The 18,570-nt window shown below is 47.1% G+C and overlaps 1 protein-coding gene across 2 annotated transcripts in view; it reads left to right on the top strand.

Annotated features, from left to right (window-relative positions):
- Nucleotides 1-18,365, top strand: part of LOC144099402 (sulfotransferase 1C2-like) — a 74,916-nt gene extending 56,551 nt beyond the window's left edge. For both annotated transcript variants that reach the window (XM_077632668.1, XM_077632667.1), the window contains exons 2-4: nt 8,981-9,316; nt 15,263-15,511; nt 17,128-18,365. In XM_077632668.1, coding sequence (XP_077488794.1) covers nt 9,029-9,316; nt 15,263-15,511; nt 17,128-17,619 — 1,029 coding nt within the window. In that variant the 5' untranslated portion in view covers nt 8,981-9,028 and the 3' untranslated portion in view covers nt 17,620-18,365. The remainder of the gene's footprint in view (nt 1-8,980; nt 9,317-15,262; nt 15,512-17,127) is intronic.
- The last annotated feature ends 205 nt before the right edge of the window (nt 18,366-18,570 follow it).

The raw sequence follows: 18,570 nt of genomic DNA, 5'->3' as shown, positions 1-18,570 counted from the left end.
ACCCTTAGAAGCCTCAACTCAAGATGGCAAGAAGTGAGCGTGGCAATGGCTGACAAAGATGTAAAATAAAGAACCACTGTGCAAGAGCTTCTCCCGTCATCTACACTGCACATATGTGCATTTCACACATTGCAGGCTTTTCGCAGGGTAGTGAGCGTGTAGAAATTGGGTATTACAAGAGAAGAGCACGACACAGCTCTGGATATCCTGCAACGCATGGTGTATGCAAAGAATGAAGAGGTTTATGAGGAGCTTTATGCCATGGTGCGGACATCAACAGCAGCTCCAGTAGTGGAGTACTTTGACTCCAACTGGCACTCCATTCATGCAGAATGGGTTTGAAATGGGAGTCCGGCAACTTCTTCAATTCAACAAATAATTGAGCTGAAAGCATGAATGCAAAGCTGAAGCAACTTGTTGAACATTTAAGCTCTGTTTAGATGTTTGTTGAAAAGTTCTTTTCAATCATTTACGCTCAACGAAGTGAAAAAAATGCATAAAGCGGCTGTTATGCTACAAAAGAGAAGAGTTGTGGCAAATGAAGATGATGCCAGTGAACTATATTCAAGGTTGTTAACACCGTACGCATATGATCGCGCTCAAGCGGCACTTGCTGCACCTATAGCCATAAAGAAGAGTACTTATGCACTGACTGAGGCAAGCAAATTCTGTGCTATACGATGGAACACTGCACATGCCCTTTTAGGAAAGCTATTTTGCTGCCTTGTCGCCATAATTTATCCCTCCGGAAGTCTGCAAGCGTTCTAAAATTTGACAGAAACCTTGTGCTGAGAGGTGGTGTTTGATCAATAGTGGAACGTTGTAGCATGACGGCCACTGATGATTACGGTGGACAGCCGGTGCAGGTGAGCACTCGCAAAGCTAAAAAAGACTCTTACTGCGCACCAGAAATTTAGAAAGGCAGCAGCCGTTAGATCTAAGCTGGCAGACCGTGCATCAGAGGGCTCAACAGCAACATCACAAGGAGGCTGAAATTTGTTGAAGCCATCCTGGAATGTTGGAATGCTGGGAATGAAGTTACGATAAATGAGGTAGTACAGGGTAGCGCATGTTGTAACCATGCTAAACGACGAGGGACGAAGAGAAGAATGCACAATACACAACGCGGAACTTCAACTGAGGTTTACTACAAGGAAAACCACATATATACAGGATTCGTAATCACGCCTGATAGACAGCAGACACCATCATGTGACACTGGCAAGCGGGCGCGCGTGGCACAAGTTAGCATCAAGATAGTTGAATTCCTTCTTGGATAAGGATACGGAAGTGGTGCTTATGCAACGGTCATTTTCTTTTCTAATGCTGTAGGCTTCAAAAATTTCCCTGCTAAGCTGGGTCGATACTTTTTTTTTCAGGAAAATTGTGTCACGGAACCTGGGCATGCAGTTACGGGAATGGCGACAATGTTTCGCCAGTTCACCACCCCCTGCCAATAATTCAACGGTTGCGCGGTGCTCCTGAAGTCTAACATTCAGGCAACGTCCAGTTTGCCATATGTAACAATTCCCACATGTGAGGGGTATTCGGTACACCACCCCTGTTTTGCAGGGAACGAACCTGTCTACGTGCTTAGTGCGGCACCCGTTCTTTTTTTCCATTTCCCTGCACCATATTGCACATGCCTGAAAGCTTCTTGGGCACCGTGAAGACCACCGGGACCTCACATTTCATGGCCACTTTTTTGAGGCGATGCGGAATCTGGTGGAAGTACGGCATAGCCAAGGGTCTCCGGCGGTGCGGTTCTTCACTTAGGCAGTGCTTCAGTGGGCATCGAGCTTCCTTAGCAAGGGCTTCTATCACCGAAGTGACCAGCTCACAAGGGAAACCCGCACTAGCCAGTCGCTGTAACTGAAATTGCACGCTGTTCAGCATTTTATGTGGGCAAGACTTATCAAGAGCGGCGCGCAGGCAGTTTTTGGCTATTCCCCTCTTTATAAGATTTGAATGAGCTGACTGGTGGTTTAAAATTCCTTCTTTTGAGCGAGACTGGTACCTCCAGCACACCTGGGTTCCACTAGTACTCGTAACAATACAGATGTCCAAAAACTACAAGCATCCCTGCGACGGCAACTCATAGGTGAAGCTCAATCCAAAGGTACACTCACTGAAGATTTTGAGAATTTGGCTCACTTCTGTAATGGCCTCTTCTAGAGATACGCCTTTCATTAAAATGGCATAATTGTCTACATATCTAAAAATCTTAGCCGAGTGGGTTGTGTCAAGGTTTGCAGCGATTCGCTTGTCACAATATGATAAAAAGATGTCGCTTAACAAAGGGGCAATACATGGACCGATACAAACACCACGCTTCTGAATGAAATTCTTTCCCTCAAAATTAACTATGGTCGAAGCAAGATAAAAACGGAGCATTTCTACAAAGTCATCCACACTCATGCCACATGCGTTTTGAAAAGCCACTGAGCCGTAGTCATCTATGGTATTTTTAAGAGCACAAAGCAGTTTTTCTTGTGGTATGGAATAAAAAAGGTCAACAACGTCAATTGAAGAAGGAAACGATTCACCTGTGCTTTCCTGGTCACTAAGAAATATGATGAGCTCTTCAGAATTCCTAATCAAGAACGGGTCCTCAAAGCTGAGCATGCGTAGGTGTTTCTGAAGAAACTTCGAGACTGCCCCCTGCCACGTATCAGGTTCAGATACAATGGCTCTAAAAGGAACACCTTGTTTGTGGGTTTTTGCAGAAAAGAAAATGCTAAGTGCTCCGCTGGATGCACCCTTGACAGTCGAACAGAGCCTCTCCAGATTACATCTTTCACATAAATCTATCGCTAGTTTCTTCAGCTTAGCGGCGCTAAACTTCGAGGGGGAGAAGTTTTTTGAAACAGCTTCTCTCGCTTTTTGACGATAAACCGAATTGGGCAGAACAGCAAAACTACCCTCTTTATCAGAGATCATTAAGCCAAGATAATTCTGTTTAAGGTACTCAACAGTCTTTTTTACATCAGGTTTTTGCTTCTGTTGCGGCCGCTTCGTCACAAGGGAATTTACACCTTTTGAAGTACACCAGCCTTTTTACTCCCCTGGCGCACGTCTCGCGATATTTTCGACAAGCGACAACAGCTCTACCGGGGAATCCTCAGGTTCCGTGCAGAACTTAGGACCTTTGGACAACACCAAATCATCATATGTAGGAACACCACAGTCACCAATGTAGCTAACTTTACCTGGCAGCGGATTTTTTTTTCGATTTTGAACCAATCGAGGAGCGCGGGAAGGCATAGGAACCACAGTAGTTCAGTGATAAAGCTACACTCACGAGAGTACCTTCTATACACGGCATCACAGTTCTCTGCTCCCCCAACTTGGGATGCTGCTAGGACCCGTAGGCAACCTTGAAGATGTCAAAAAAAGGTATTTTAAACCACCAGTCAGCTCATTCAAATCTTATATAAAGGAGAATAGCCAAAAACTGCCTGCGCGCCGCTCTTGATAAGTCTTGCCCACATGAAATCCTGAACAGCGTGCAATTTCAGTTACAGCGACTGGCTAGTGCGGGTTTCCCTTGTGAGCTGGTCACTTCGGTGATAGAAGCCCTTGCTAAGGAAGCTCGATGCCTACCGAAGCACTGCCTAAGTGAAGAACCGCACCGCCGGAGACCCTTGGCTATGCCGTACTTCCACCAGATTCCGCATCGCCTCAAAAAAGTGGCCATGAAATGTGATGTCCCGGTGGTCTTCACGGCGCCCAAGAAGCTTTCAGGGATGTGCAATATGGTGCAGGGAAATGGAAAAAAGAACGGGTGCCGCACTAAGCACGTAGAAAGGTTCATTCCCTGCAAAACAGGGGTGGTGTACCGAATACCCCTCACATGTGGGAATTGTTACATAAGGAAAACTGGACGTTGCCTGAATGACTTCAGGAGCACCGCGCAGCCGTTGAATCATTGGCAGGGGGTGGTGAACAGGCGAAACATTGTCGCCATTGCCGTAACTGCACGCCCAGGTTCCGAGACAATTGTCCTGAAAAAAAAATTATCGACCCAGCTTAACAGGAAATTTTTGAAGACTACAGCATTAGAAAAGAAAATGACTGTTGCATAAGCACCACTTCCGTATCCTATCCAGGAAGGAATTCAACCATCTCGATGCTAACTTGTGCCACGCGCGCCCGCATGCCAGTGTCACGTGATGGTGTCTGCTGTCTATCAGGTGTGATTACGAATCCTGTATATATGTGGTTTTCCTTGCAGTAAACCTCAGTTGAAGTCCCGCGTTGTGTCTTGTGCATTCTTCTCTTCGTCCCTCGTCGTTTTGCGCGGTTGCAAAATGCACTCCCCTGTTAACCACCAACTAGCCCGCCTTTGCCTTTTAGAGGTGGTGCAGCCGGAACAGTGCAATCGGCAGGAGTTCTTTGATAATTGTGACAATTGCAGCAGGAAAATGTTGAGATGCCGATTGCATTGAGCACTAATGCCAGCCCAGATATGAGCAATGCGCATCTGTCACATGAAAATGGTTCACTAGGCAGCTCTGACACTACTGCAGTTGCCTGCCATGGTCAGCAGGGAAGTGTTGAAAAACCCATTTAATTGCCTGCAAGTGCTGAAGCAGAAACGAGGGACGCACATTTGCCACGTGAAGAGGTCCCACATGGCACCGCTGACAGTGCTGCGTCTTCCAACCGCCAAAGACAAACCGTGCAAGACGCAGACACCCTGAATGTGATTCAAGTGCCAGCTAAAGGCTAAGTTATGGCAGTAATTGGCTTGCCAAAAAAAAAGGAAAGGACTGACAAGCAACAGCCTTATGGACAGCTTACTGTGGGGAAGAAAAAACTGAAAGTGTTGAGGTGGATAATAGGGGCATGGAATGCAGCTGATGCTATGAAAGGGAAGCTTCTCGGCGAAGATTCAGTCGAGCAAAGGCCTGAATATGTGCACAGTGGTATTCGCGACAACTGAGTGGACATCAATTTTGTGCGGCATTATTTTACTGAAGGTGGATGGCAAGCTGTGCAGATGATTGTGAACAAAAAAAGAGCAACAGTGGAAGTGTAGTGAGTGTAACACAAATTTAGAAGATGAAGACTGATGCCTGGCTTGGAGTCACCTGCCCTGTGTTGCACTAAGCAGCCAACCAAAGTTGTGGAAATGCACAGTCTGCTGTAGTACAGAGGCAAATCAGTAATTGTCCGTGTATTTGCTGTTGGAAATGGTGTGAATAAACTGAGAAAACTGCCGTCATCAATCTAATGTTTCCTTGTAATGTCAATATTTTTGTGAGCGGCAGACTCGCTTTACTTGGTCTTCGAAATACTTATTTTCTACGCGGGCTGCCAAAACGAGGTACATGCCGATTTAATTTACTTGGAACAAAGTTCTGTGGCACCGCGGATGTTTGTTTCACTGTAGTGTCAGTACCTCTGTCAGGGTATCAAGTGATTACTCCAGACCATTGTTTTTTTTTCTGTGAACCGAGTATTACCTATAAATAGTAAACGGGAAGCACTAGCCGGGCGTGTGACGATAATTCATCGCGCGATGCGACAAAGGCGGCTGAAACGCGTTCTTCTGGTTCTTGGTTAGATGAAAACTTCGCGCGACGCCTTAAAGTGCTAATACTAATAATAATACTATTTATTAGAACTTACGCAGGAAAAAGAAAAGTAGGTGAAGCAACATGCATGGCTGGACTGAGAGGTGAAAAGCCGGAGCCGCTCCGCTGACGGGTGCGACTTGTGCGCCAACGCTGTAACCATGAAGGATGATAAGAGGCGCCTGCCCGTTGAAGTCTAGGAACGCTCCCCCGCTGGTAGTGGCTTTATTAAAATAATACAAAAAAAGTAGGAAAAGATTTTCAATGTTCACGGCTGCCGAGAGAGTAACAAAATCTTATTCTACCGGCAATTATCATGTGATCATGCGCAGCCAATGAGAAACGAGTGCCGAACGACTACCGTGAAAATTTGGGGTACGCAATTTTCCCGGATGCTGGCAGAACAACAAAATCTTATTCTACCAGCAGATATCATGTGATAATGTACAGCCAATGGAAGGCGAGTGGCTTGAGAATTGTGGGAGCGGAATTCTCACGGCTGCCGGGAGAAGAGTCATGCCCTTATTTTAATACAAATCAGTTGTAAGCCAAAAGCTCTCAGCGTCTGTGGACACACTAGCACTTAAAAGGTTGAATTTTTCGACTATCTTTTTTTCCACATCACGTTCTTGTTCGAGTTCTTCCCGAGATAGAAATTGACGCAAGGGCTCTAGCGGATGGGCTCAATAAAGTTACTGTACCGCTTCATATCCGTATGAGACTTATGCAAATATAGAGTCCCGAAGCTTTGCAAGGGAAAAATATGGCTCGGCGAACTACCGCATGCTGTTCGAAGCTTCAGACTTTCATTGCATCAAGTTTCGGGAATTAAAATTGCCGCATGCCGAAACGACGTATTTTCACCCGAATTGAGTAGGTTAATGCCGCCGAAAATGTTCGCTGAGCTGACAATTGCACCGTGTTGAAATTCTTTCAAGTGGAACGCATTTGCGCTGGATACAATGAGGATTCGGCGCGGGATTTTGGAAAAGCTCGTTCAAGTCACTGTCCCTTCAGGTGCTGTTCCAATATACCGAACTCGAAACGGTTCCTTTTCCTTGAATGTTTTCACCAAAGACATAAAGAACACGTGAGATTCAGCCCACATAATTTGTATTCACCTGCCCGTCAACACAAACACTGATGATCAGAGAAAGACAGCGTACCATATTACACAGGGTTATTCAGTGCCTGTCATAGTCTATCGGTTTTCTTTATTTCCGCAAGCCAAACTATTGCCTGATTTTTTTTTTTTTGCATGCAGCTGAATAGAACGGAGCTTTCTTGTTGTTGGAAGCAGCATAAGCCGTAATAACAGCCACATCGATACACCTCTGAGACTGATTATGATGAAGGGTGGTAATGCGCATTGTCGAGCAACCTTCGCTTACTGGCCTCTAGGGTCGAGGAGCAAAAGCCGTGCAGTAAAATCCTTTGTGTCCGTAACAGCGGGAGACGTCCGCTTTTGCAATACAAACGTTATTCTGAACCCTTTGGTGGCTCTAGCTTGCATTTTATAACAGTTTTGTATGCGTTTTACAAGAATAAAATCCAAACGTGACGTTGAAGAGGCTTCCCACACACACTGGCAAAGCACTGCTATTTAAAACAAAGTTCCCTACACTAGACTGTACTACGCTATGTTTTACATGCGGTGAAAAAGAGTCGGCATTTCAGTAGAAACCTTCTTTTTTTTCCTCTTTATACTATACAGGATTGTACGACGTGCTGTATACTATGCAATCCCATGCCGGGTGCCTCACCCAAGATGTTCTGCAATTTTTAGAAATATGTTTTTGACTTAGAAGAGCGCTTTTTTCATCACAGCATTGTCAGCGGTTTAGCGCAATAGAATACAGCTAAGACGTGAAGTAGGCTGGTTTTCTAATACTAAATAGTTAACTTCTCAACTATTACCGTTAGTCTCCTTATTTATTGCGAGAAATGTAGCCCACAGTAAGATGCAAGCCTATATTTAAAAGCTGCAAGACATCTTTGGTGAAACACCCGGTATTATACCGCACTATACTAACTAAACGACACGGTGACTCATTCATCAAATTGCAAGAAAGGTAAATCACAGCACGTTTCGCAAAGTTCGAAACTCAGGGCAAACGAAACGGCAATAATAAATAAAGAACTTTGCTTCGGGGAGTTGAATGTGCAGAGAAGCCTTGGCTCGTCTTTGCCGCGTGGGGTAGCGGTCTTTTCCGTTACCTTCACGCGTTCGGGACGGCGCTGATGGATGGGGCAGTCGCGTCATCAACGCGCTTGGCACCGACAGCGTGTAGTACTCAAGAACGAAAAGTGTCACGCACAGAATACGCAGAATCTGTGCGCTCTGCGACGGGATTCTTTTTCTTGGCACCGCCGCAGCGAAAAATTAATCTTAGCAAGTCCGACATCGAAAGTTCTGGCAGGAACTCCGGTAACTGCGAGTACCACGTTTTCGTATTATATAGAACAGGAAGGTTCTTAAGCCTCCTCTGCGGCACCTAATATATTATTCTGACAATAATGGGTTAATTAACTTAAAGCTCATGAACCAAGAAGTGTTTCATTAAGCTTTCTTTGCCGTTCAAGGAAAGCGTTGGACGCATGTGGTCTTGCGGAATTGTAATAGTCTTGTAGGCATGTATATAGCCCAGCGAAATGTAGCATGCGAAATTGGGAAATAGGTCTGACCCCACCTTGAGTAGACCAACGCACCTAGTGCCATGATGTTCTTATTGGTCAAAGCTGCCCCTGCGACATAAAAGCCAAATAATCGTGTCATTAAAATCATTACTACGGCTCCAGGACACCAAAGAAATGAGTCCTCTTTTGAGGTGCAATGGCAAGATGCAGAAATGGCGTAAGCCCATTGTGTTAGAAGAATCTCCCAATGTGGAGCAGGATCTGCCCTAAGTTTTGTGAGCAGACTGTGTCACTCTACCGGAACCAGCACCTTCGAACATGTCGGGTAGCCCTCGTTAGGCCTGGCAAACAAATCCTAGATCCTTTATTGTGAACTTGCTGTTTTGCTAGGATAGCTGTGCATAAAACTTCCTGAAGGTTCAACTTTTGTGCCATTGGCGCCATGAATGCCGCAGCCAAAAAACAAAATCCTGCGTTTGTCTAATGGCAACTGAGAGTAGTGTCCAGATGGGCCCAGTTCACGTAAACCTGCAGTCTCAAGTAGTGGGAAGGAGAATGTCTGTGTGGTACATCTATTGGTGTCGCAATTATTCGGTTCAGAGGAGGGCGAAAGTTACTGGAGACATTTGTTGAAAATGTTTTTTTCCGTACCTTTGTGCATGTTAGCAAGCAGAACCCCGTTGTATTTCCACCTCTCCTTTTATACAGTGGCGTTTCGAAACTCGTTCAGTGCCCAAATAAAAAATGACCTGCGTACTTCGCAGGTTCACCGCCGAGGGCCGCCTTCGTCGCTGAGTGCGCTCTGACGGGCCATGCCCCACTCAGACCGGCGGTCGCAGTCGCTGACGCCGCAGATGGCGGCGTGCGCCGTTGCCCGCGCGGACGGCAGCGATGACAGCGCCACACCACGGAGCTCCGAATCCGCGGGGGACGACGAGACCTTCTGGGTGCGCGGCCTGAAGCTGCCGCGCGAGTTCACGCGCTCCCTGGTCGAGTCCGCGATGGACTACGAGCCGCGAGACGACGACGTCTTCGTCGTGTCCTACTCCAAGTGTGGCGCCGCTTTTGTCCAGCACATCGTGCACCTCGTCTTCAACAAGGTACGAACGCGGCCGCCGTCTACGCGTGCTCTGTAGCACTCGACGTAACGGAAACACAATGGCGGCCCTCATACGCGACAATTCTGGACAAGGGCATTTTTGAGCGGGAAACCGTTTATGAATACAATGTTTTCAAGCAGTATAAAATTTCACTATACCAATCAATTATCGGCAGGTCACCCGACGGCAGTCTTGTATTTGTGTTCTATTCACGTTTTTGCTATCGTCAAAAGCGTTCCCCATTGGTTTTCTATGGCAGTCTTAATTGTTCGATGCGATCGATGGAAACACCTTAAAAGAGAGATTTTGCTATATATCAGAATAACGGACCATTACTTTCAATATTTCTATAACAGTGTCTTACAACCTTCCAATTTTCACAATTTTTGCCCGAGAAAGCTGGACTTGGATGGCAATGTGGTTTGTGAAATATTTCTCCTCCTAAACCTGGGTTAAAATTTGTGAGTGGCACTCAAAGCAGTCATATTTTGGCTGCTTGCGATTGTACTGTCGAGAAGTAATCGGTCCGTAAACACTGAGAGAGGGCAGTCGATGTTGATGCACTTTCCACTGGCAACACCAAACACATTTTTCCTCCAACGAAGAAGGCAAGAAGGAAAGGAAGGGAAGACACCGACGGTGGCGACGTCCCATCCTTGCATTGTCGTCTTTAAAGGAAGAATATGTGTTTAGTGCTGTTACTGCAGATTCGGGAAACTGGGCTGCGGCCTGTGTTGCCCTGTCTGTGCTTGTGCGGCGCACTGAATGGCGGCAAAAAATGACCGAACATGTAGAAATAGCAGACGCACGCTAGCTTGTTTCGAGATGCAAGGATCGGAAGAGGTGAATATTTCTGAGAATTTTGAGTTGTGGTGCTTGTTTGCTATGAACATTCCACGAGGACGAATCTGGTGGCATTGTTCTGAGCACATTGTAGCGCGGAAATTATGTTTTGTTACAGTGCTTGCGGAGCCTAGCTTCCAGAAGAAGGCATGAATGGTGTGAGAGTCTTTATCAATAAAGGCAGGTGGCAATATCGGCAAATTTTCATCAGGCTTGGATAATCACCCTTTTAGAAAGCTTGGCGTCTTTTTATCTTACTTTTTAGTACGCTTCTAGGAAAGGAAGCCTGTACAGCGAAACGTGCTCTGTAGCGCCCATTCAATGCCTCTTGGATACATCTTTTCTGTCAATGCTATCACACAACGGGAACCTGTTAATGCGTTAGCATTAGAACCCACATCTAAAAAAAATCTGTCCATCCATCCTTCTGATGTCTGGTTGGAAGATGGCAAAGTGTAGAAAAGAAAATCTCCCTCTCCACTTTCAGAGGAGAGGAGGAAGAAGGAACATAGGAGAGGAAAAACGAAGAGCTGGTGCGAGGCGACGGGTGGCGAGTGGGGGAAAGTGGAAAGGGGGCAGGATGTGTCACACTGGGATTGCTGGATTGGATCACGCCACCCGCTCGCATGGTCTGAAGCCGTCAGCGACCGTGCCTGCTCCGTCCGGCTAGCACACTAATGCTAACGCATGCTCTGCTGCATCAATCGCATTGATCGTCTAAATTCATTTTATTCCTATTTTCACCCCTCACCCCCCCCCCCCCCACCCCAGTACGGAGTAGCAGTACAGAGAATCCCAGGTTAGCCTTGCTTCTATGGCTTCCTTTGCCAACAAACCTCTTTCTGTTAAGAAATGAACGGTGGAAAAACCTAAATTTAATAGGTATTGAAGATTGCTAAGTTTCTGAGCAAGACCTAAGCTGATGACGGGCAGACACAGTGAAGTAATAATTTACACGCATTTCGGCATTCCACACTGCGTATCGCCAGAGAAAGGCGGATTATGGATGCAGAAATGAGTAAGAGTAATCGTTCATTCTTTTCGCCGCTTTGAAGGAGCAATGCCGGGAGTGGACGCAGCATGAGCCAAATGAAATCGGCACTAACAATTTAAAGGGGCACTAAGGACAACTCCATTCAATTTTTTCTCCTGTTAAAAATCGATTCTTTGATTCTTCTTGACTATGTTTATGATTGCGCGGCAGCACAGAACGCATTCATTGGTGAGAAAACTAGATTCAAAACTGTAACAATTTCTTCCCGCGGCTCGATTCAAACTTGTGACGTCGTCGAAGAAGAGGACTCAGTGATCCCCATCAGGAAATTAATCACGGTGAAGACTAGTCCCAGGGAACCACGTCAGAAAGCTCTACTGACGCCATTGCAGTTAGGTTGGGAAAACGGCTGGAGGTGGCGATACCTGCATTTCATTTTAGAGCCTTGGCTATTATTCGCTCTTTCCTCAGTTTCGCACCATCGGCGTCGGCGTCTGCAGGCCCAGCTGCCTCTGTTGGCAAATGGAAAAGCGGAGAAAGGAAAATCTCCCTCTGCACTTTTTGGAAAAAGAGGGGGAGAGAGGGTGGTAGGCGACGGGTAACCTAGTGGCTTGGGCGTCCGCCTCGGCTGCAGGAGGTGGTTAGAAACCAACTGTGTAGGGTCAGTGCCGTCCTCGGCAAGTCTGAATTCACCGCCCGCTGTCTGACTTTGCGAAAAAGAAAAACATGTCTGTGAAAAATTATTTGCTATCATACCACAGCTAATGCTCGAACATTCGCGTACCACATTCGTAACGATCTGCACTTCTTTTATACCTTGCATAAAAGCTGCGTATTCAGTGAAAACAGCCTCCTTGGCAATAGAAAGCGGTAACCTCCTGACGCAGGTCAATTTCAATTCGTTCTCATTGTCCTTTAAATTCGCCTGTTCATTCAACCTCAGATTTTTGTTCAAGAAAATGGACGGATTCAGTACTGCTCACCAAATCCATTTCGCATAGAGCAGGTTATAGGCGCGTCAAGTAAATCAGCACAAATGCGGTGGCTCAGTGGTTAGGGCGCTCGACTACTGATCCGGAGTTCCCGAATTCGAACCCGACCGCGGCGGCTGCGTTTTTATGGAGGAAAAACGCTAAGGCGCCCGTGTGCTGTGCGATGTCAGTGCACGTTAAAGATCCCCAGGTGGTCGAAATTATGCCGGAGCCCTCCACTACGGCACCTATTCTTCCTTTCTTCTTTCACTCCCTCCTTTATCCCTTCCCTTACGGCGCGGTTCAGGTGTCCAAAGATATATGAGACAGATACTGCGCCATTTCCTTTCCCCAAAAAAACAAATAAAAAAATGAAAATAACATGCCGTTCCACGAACATTTTCTGACTAATCGACAAAGAGCTTTGACCTCTGAACACTGCCAGCCCGTGGGGGAAAGCGGATGAGGGGCTGCCGCTCTTAAACGAACAACCTCCAAGGCCCTTCCGCACAAAAGCTTCGTCGTCATGCAGTTCGGTGCACAGATCTTCCCTTCACTGCGATTAATGTACCACGCAACGGGGTCCTTTCACTGCGGGATTCTGTGTGTGACAGGTTTTGTTTTTCTCCACTGGCCGTTGCTCGTGAAGCACAACAAATAATAATAACTGATGCACGTGATCCCAGAAATTTTTTTTTTAAACTTAAGCATATGAAGAAAAACCACTACAGTCAACTCAGCTCGATTTAATGGCAGATGTGGAATACATGAGTGTGTCTCAGCTGTCGTTTTCTGGGCAGAGATTTACAATTCTGAAACCTCGAAAAAAAACTTTTGTTTTTTTTTCAGAACATTGCGAAATTTTTGAAGTAAACGAGAACGCAGTTTTCAAGACCATTTACTTTGTAACTCAGGAATAAGTAAAGAATTGAATATTTTTCACCAAAACAAAGATGCTGGAACGCCTTTTCAGGAAAAACTGTGCGATGTCAGTGCACGTTAAAGATCCCCAGGTGGTCGAAATTATTCCGGAGCCCTCCACTACGGCACCGCTTCTTCCTCTCTTCTTTCACTCCCTCCTTTATCCCTTCCCTTACGGGGCGGTTCAGGTGTCCAACGATATATGAGACAGATACTGCGCCATTTCCTTTCCCCCCAAAAAAAACCAATTAAAAAGATGGCGACATATTGCGCTCGATGCAATTCACGCAAAGCATTGGGTCAGTCTGACTCTTCACTGCTTGGTAGGAAAGTGCTTCCTTGCGTGCCTTTTCCCACGTTGAGGTTCGAGTGCAAATGCACGAGTTTTTGCACCCGCTCTCCAGCAACCCTGTGACGCGATCAACTCCTTTCACATGACGCATACGATGCCGGAATGTGGAGTAGCCGACATACGACTGATGTCAGCAGTTGGCTGTTGCAAACACCTTGCCGCTATATGGACGGCTCCAGATGCTTGGCATGCAACCCAACAACTCCCTCAGACCAACTTTTACAGTCCTTAGCGGGGTGATACTGTGCAGAAATCTCCTTTTGGAAGTTTTGGCGATTTTTTCCTTTCTTTCGAGTATTGAAAAAAAAACAGGCTATTCTTTTTTTCCTTCAAAAAGCCAATTTTGCACTTTTTTTCAGGTGCTCATTTCTGTATTTCTGAGTACTTTCTCACGAATCACGCATTTAAAAAAGAAAGCAGAACACGAGTTGTTGGCGCCGCCCAACGACGCTGAAATCTATGGCCGTAAGTGTATAGTGCGGTTTCTCATATACCTCTTCTTTGTTTCAAAATGTATAGCACCAATATCAAAAGACGAGCCAATGTGCAATACACTAGCTCTAAACCATAGATTACATTGTATGGTTACATCGAAATTACGGTGACCTTTTGTTTTCAGTGAACCAACATGAATCATGAACGATGTGGAGCGGAACTTAATGAAAGTGCAATGCAGAAAGAGTTGTGGGAAATCAGATGGAAGGGTTAGCCGAAGAAATTTCGCACGTATATGATGGGCACATTGTGTGCAGAGGCATGCACCGGTTGCCCAAGGGCTTTCGAAGACCTCGTTGCGCACGCATCAGGTTGGACTCGGGCAATTGAAACAATACTTGCCTTCCAGGATTACCCGCCGCGGTGGCTCAGTGGTTACGGCACTCGGCTTCTGATCCGGAGTTCCCGGGTTTGAACCCAACCGCGGCGGCTGCGTTTCGATGGAGACGATACGTGAAGGTGCCCGTGTGCTGTGCGATGTCAGTGCACGTTAAGGATTTCCAGGTGGCCGAAATTATTCCGGAGCCCTCCACTACGGCACCTCTTCTTTCACTCCCACCTTCCTCCCTTACCTTACGGCGCGGTTCAGGTGTCCGCCGAGATGTGAGACAGATACTGCGCCATTTCCTTCTCCCAGAAACCAATTCTCAATTCTGTTCCAGGATTGTTTACGTAGCCATTCAGTGGGGCTCTAGACACGGGGCCGTTCGCTCCGCCCGTAAACAAATTCATCTAAGATCCCGAATGAGAACAGTGGTTTGCAGTCTCTTGTTCCTATCTCTAGCAGCACATTTATTAATGCGAAAGAGATGGCTCATCAACACAAAAACCAGGCGTCGCCTAAGAAATTACGGCGTTAAAAAGCAGCGATTGGTTGAAACAATGTCACGTCATCAAATGTGGGAAAAATAGATGTTAACCAGTAATAGTCAATACTGGTGCTTACAACTGCACCAGCTACAAAGTAATAGCACAGCATTTTATGTAGCTTAAATCGAACAAAATGAGATATAATTAAATTGAATTCCACTAGAATTACAATGCTTTCGCATTACTCGTACGTAAATTCCTTAAGGGCCCTCAGTAATTTTCGTTACGTTTTCTTTTCCTTTTTTAATACTCAGTCATCATCCTTCTATCCTTTTTCTTTATTAATCTTTGCACTTTTCTTTCATTTCCCGTTTTTGCTTGCGAAATCAAATTTATCGATGGCGGAGCACTTCTCGTGTTCGTGCATGCTATTTTCAAAGGGCGCAACAACGAACCACAATTTTTTCGTGTTGCATTTCATCCGGTTGCACCGATGTTTAGTTGTGGCCTCACGAAGCCAATCGGGTCATTCACGCTCGCGACCGCGTCGGGTTTCGCAGGGTCATCCGACGGGCGACTACGTCAAGTGGTCCAAGGCGACTCCGCACCTGGAGTTGGTGGGCGCCGAAGCCGTGCGCCGCATGCCTCGGCCCAACGCCATCAAGTCACACCTGCCCATTCAGCTGATGCCTTGGTCCGAGCGGGCAAAGTACATCTACGTGGCGCGAAACCCCAAAGACTGCTTCGTCTCCATCTTCCTCAACCGGCAGCTCTTCCTCAAACAGAAGTCCATGGACGCCGCGTTCCAGGTACGAAGCGACACTCACTGCTACGTCCCTTTCATCCAACGGGCTCCCAAAAACGCTTCCAGACTTTTGAGCCTCCCTCAGTGCAAAGCAGTGACAGCGATAGCTGCGCCACAGCAGTCTGTGCACAAAGCATTTTTCTCCTCTTAGATGGTCTTGTCTCTTCTCCTGGAGGACATTGGACTTGTTCCCTGACTGTAGAGCTTTACTACATTCTAATTTCTTGCACTTTCACCCGAATTCACTGATTGCATGATTTTATTCTTTTTTTATTTGTTACTGAGTTAGCCGCAGAGTTCTGTTTCGGCAATACCCGCTGTCAGTGTTTCCATGGGAAGCCTCCATCTAGCCGGCGCTCTTCTGGCCCGGAAGGTGGAGCACCGGCCGGTAAAAATGAATCTTGCACTTATAAGTCTGCACTTAATTACTACTCGTCCACCCACCTATACCCTCCGGAAGGCCTCTAACCCACCTCCACCCTCGAAAATCGTTCACCCACGGGAACCCCACGGCGAAAGCAAATTCAAAGACGCAATAGGAAGGCGATCAATGAACTACTGAAATCGGTAACCAATAGAGCTAATGCAGATTTGTCACATCACATCTTACGATCGTCTGTGCATTCCTCTACTATTTTCTGCACCTTCCTTTTCCTTCCGCCTTTCTCTGCCGACTCCCAGCACACGGTATTCCACGGCCAACTATCATCGTCATCATCATCAGCCTGACTAATCCCACTGCAGGGCAAAGGCCTCTCCCATCTCTTTCCAATTAACCGTGTCCTTTGCCAGCTGCGCCTACCGTATGCCCGCAAACTTCTTAATCTCACCCACCCACCTAGCTTTCTGCTGCCCCCTGCTACGCTTGCCTTCTCTTGGAATCCACTCCGTTACCCATAAGGACCAGCGGTTATCTTGCCTTCGCATTACATGCCCTGCCCGAGCCCATTTCTTCCTCTTGATTTCGACTAGGATATCCCCTTTGATTAAAAAAACTTGTCTCATTCTCTTTCCTCTTGGGTCGCCTCGTCAGTGCCTTCTTGCTCTGTACTTGCTTTTCGCGGCTTTTTTTTCCGCCAGCCGCCCTGCTCTGGGGCGAGGGTCACCTTCGCGTGAAAGTGAAAGAGCCTGGCTGGCGCAGAAAGTTGTACTGTGAGCAAACTTTCTGGACGGGAAGAGTATAAGTTTGCAGTACCACCACAGCACGAAAATACGTTTCTGTATGAAGAAAAATTCTCTAAAATTCGTGCTAGTCCTGTTTCCTCGAGTGAACCAATACGGCAGTTGTGAGTTTCAGAAATTCGGAGTCGCATGAAAATTACGAGTCAGTTTGTTTTTGTCTGTAACAATTCCAGCGTTGTCGTGCCGCTAGAAAAGTCAACATTGTGACTGGCAGGAAGCTGAAACAGCCACGAAACTGGCCGCCTATTTGTTGGTTGAGACAGCCTCTTGGCAGACATGCTTTTAAACCTAATGATGTGCTCACGAGGCTAGCAAACAAAATAGCTGAGTTTGTGGTGGCTGATGCGAGTCTGCTGTATTATGTTCGCTGTCTTCTCATTCGTCACCTTCACGCCATGTGTCTTCCCGCATTCCTCTTCCTTGTAAACCACGACGCAGGAATTCGTGAGCGGAGACATGATCTGGGGCGACTACTTCGACCACGTGTGCGGCTGGTACGCGCGCCGGGATGAGCCCAACGTGCTTTTCGTCCTCTACGAGGACATAAAGCGTGCGCCGCACGAGGTGATCGAGAAGCTGGCCCAGTTCCTGGGCGACGAGTGGCTCGAGTCCGTGGCGCTGGACGAGAGTGCCCTCGACATGATCGTCCACCACAGCTCGTACGACTTCATGAAGGAGCACGCCACGCGCACCGTGCGACGCTTCCAGGAGGAGGACGACGAGAAGGAAGAGGACAACGACGTGGTTGTGGAGGCGCCAGCCATGCGCACGCGGACATTCGCGCGCCGCGGGACGGTGGGCGACTGGCGTTCCACGCTCAACGCGACCCAGGAACGCCAGCTGGAGCGGCTCCTCAGGGAGCGCTCCAAGGACACGGGCCTCTGGAAGCTCTGGCTCGACCTGGACGAAGAAGACGACAGCGACTTCTGATGGTCCCGCTGGACCGGCCATCCTGGGCGAGGCCATCCTCTGGACAGTGAAGCGACGCGATCATCCTTGAGGACACCTCCAAGGGCTGTGCACATGTCCCTCTCGGAAGAACAGTGTAGTAGTTGCACTGAGCGCCCTCAAAAGTGTCGCTCGCATTTTTCCGCGGTCTGGACAGATCGCACTTCCAGCATTCTTGTATTCCAGCGCTTCTCATTTGCGTAGGATTCTCGTCTCGATCAACATCTCAGTCCATGTCTGAAAGAAGCTGGATAGCGGCATCAATTTTTGGCGTCTGACTTCGTAGTAATCCTAGATGTTGCTACTGTCAAGCTTAGTAAGGGACTACCGTTTGCACAAGATCGTGAGAGCTGATGCACTCGCTCTGGTTCGGAGCATCAGACACGCAGTGTTTGAAACAGAGTTTGGCGCTCTCTTAGCCCTTACTCCGAATCATGCTGTTACGAGTGAGTGCAGTACGTACTGTCTGTACCCAGTCTGAAAGCAAGAAGGAAAATGTGTTAGTGTGTCACTCTGACTTTAGCCAGTGCTTCTCCCTTGTGAAGACGTGCCAAGACGTGCCAGCTAGCAGACTGGCATGTCGCAGCGTGACTTTTCACTACGGTGCAACATGAAGCTCAGTGCGGGGCTTCGAAGAACTGTACAGTCCAGTGAAACCTAGTAAGCGCGTCCTAGTTTCAAGTGCCATTTCGAAAACACAGAAAATAAAAATATTACACATCTCCTAACTGATAGCGACTCGTTGTGACCAATTCTTATTGCTGCGTTGCTCGTCATCACCCACGTCGTTTCGATCAGGTGCGTGAAACAATGAAATAATTGAATTACTCGCAACTGTTTACAAAAATACGTGCTTTATGTAAACAATCACGTGTTCCATAGATAGAATGCCCTTGCAGCTACTGGTGCTTTTTCAATTACAGCGTTGCTAAA

Source organism: Amblyomma americanum, chromosome 7 (genome assembly GCF_052857255.1).
Source record: "Amblyomma americanum isolate KBUSLIRL-KWMA chromosome 7, ASM5285725v1, whole genome shotgun sequence".
Classification (NCBI taxonomy): domain Eukaryota; kingdom Metazoa; phylum Arthropoda; class Arachnida; order Ixodida; family Ixodidae; genus Amblyomma; species Amblyomma americanum.
The sequence above is the reverse complement of the archived record's forward strand: the minus strand, read 5'-3'. Positions and strand labels throughout refer to the sequence as shown.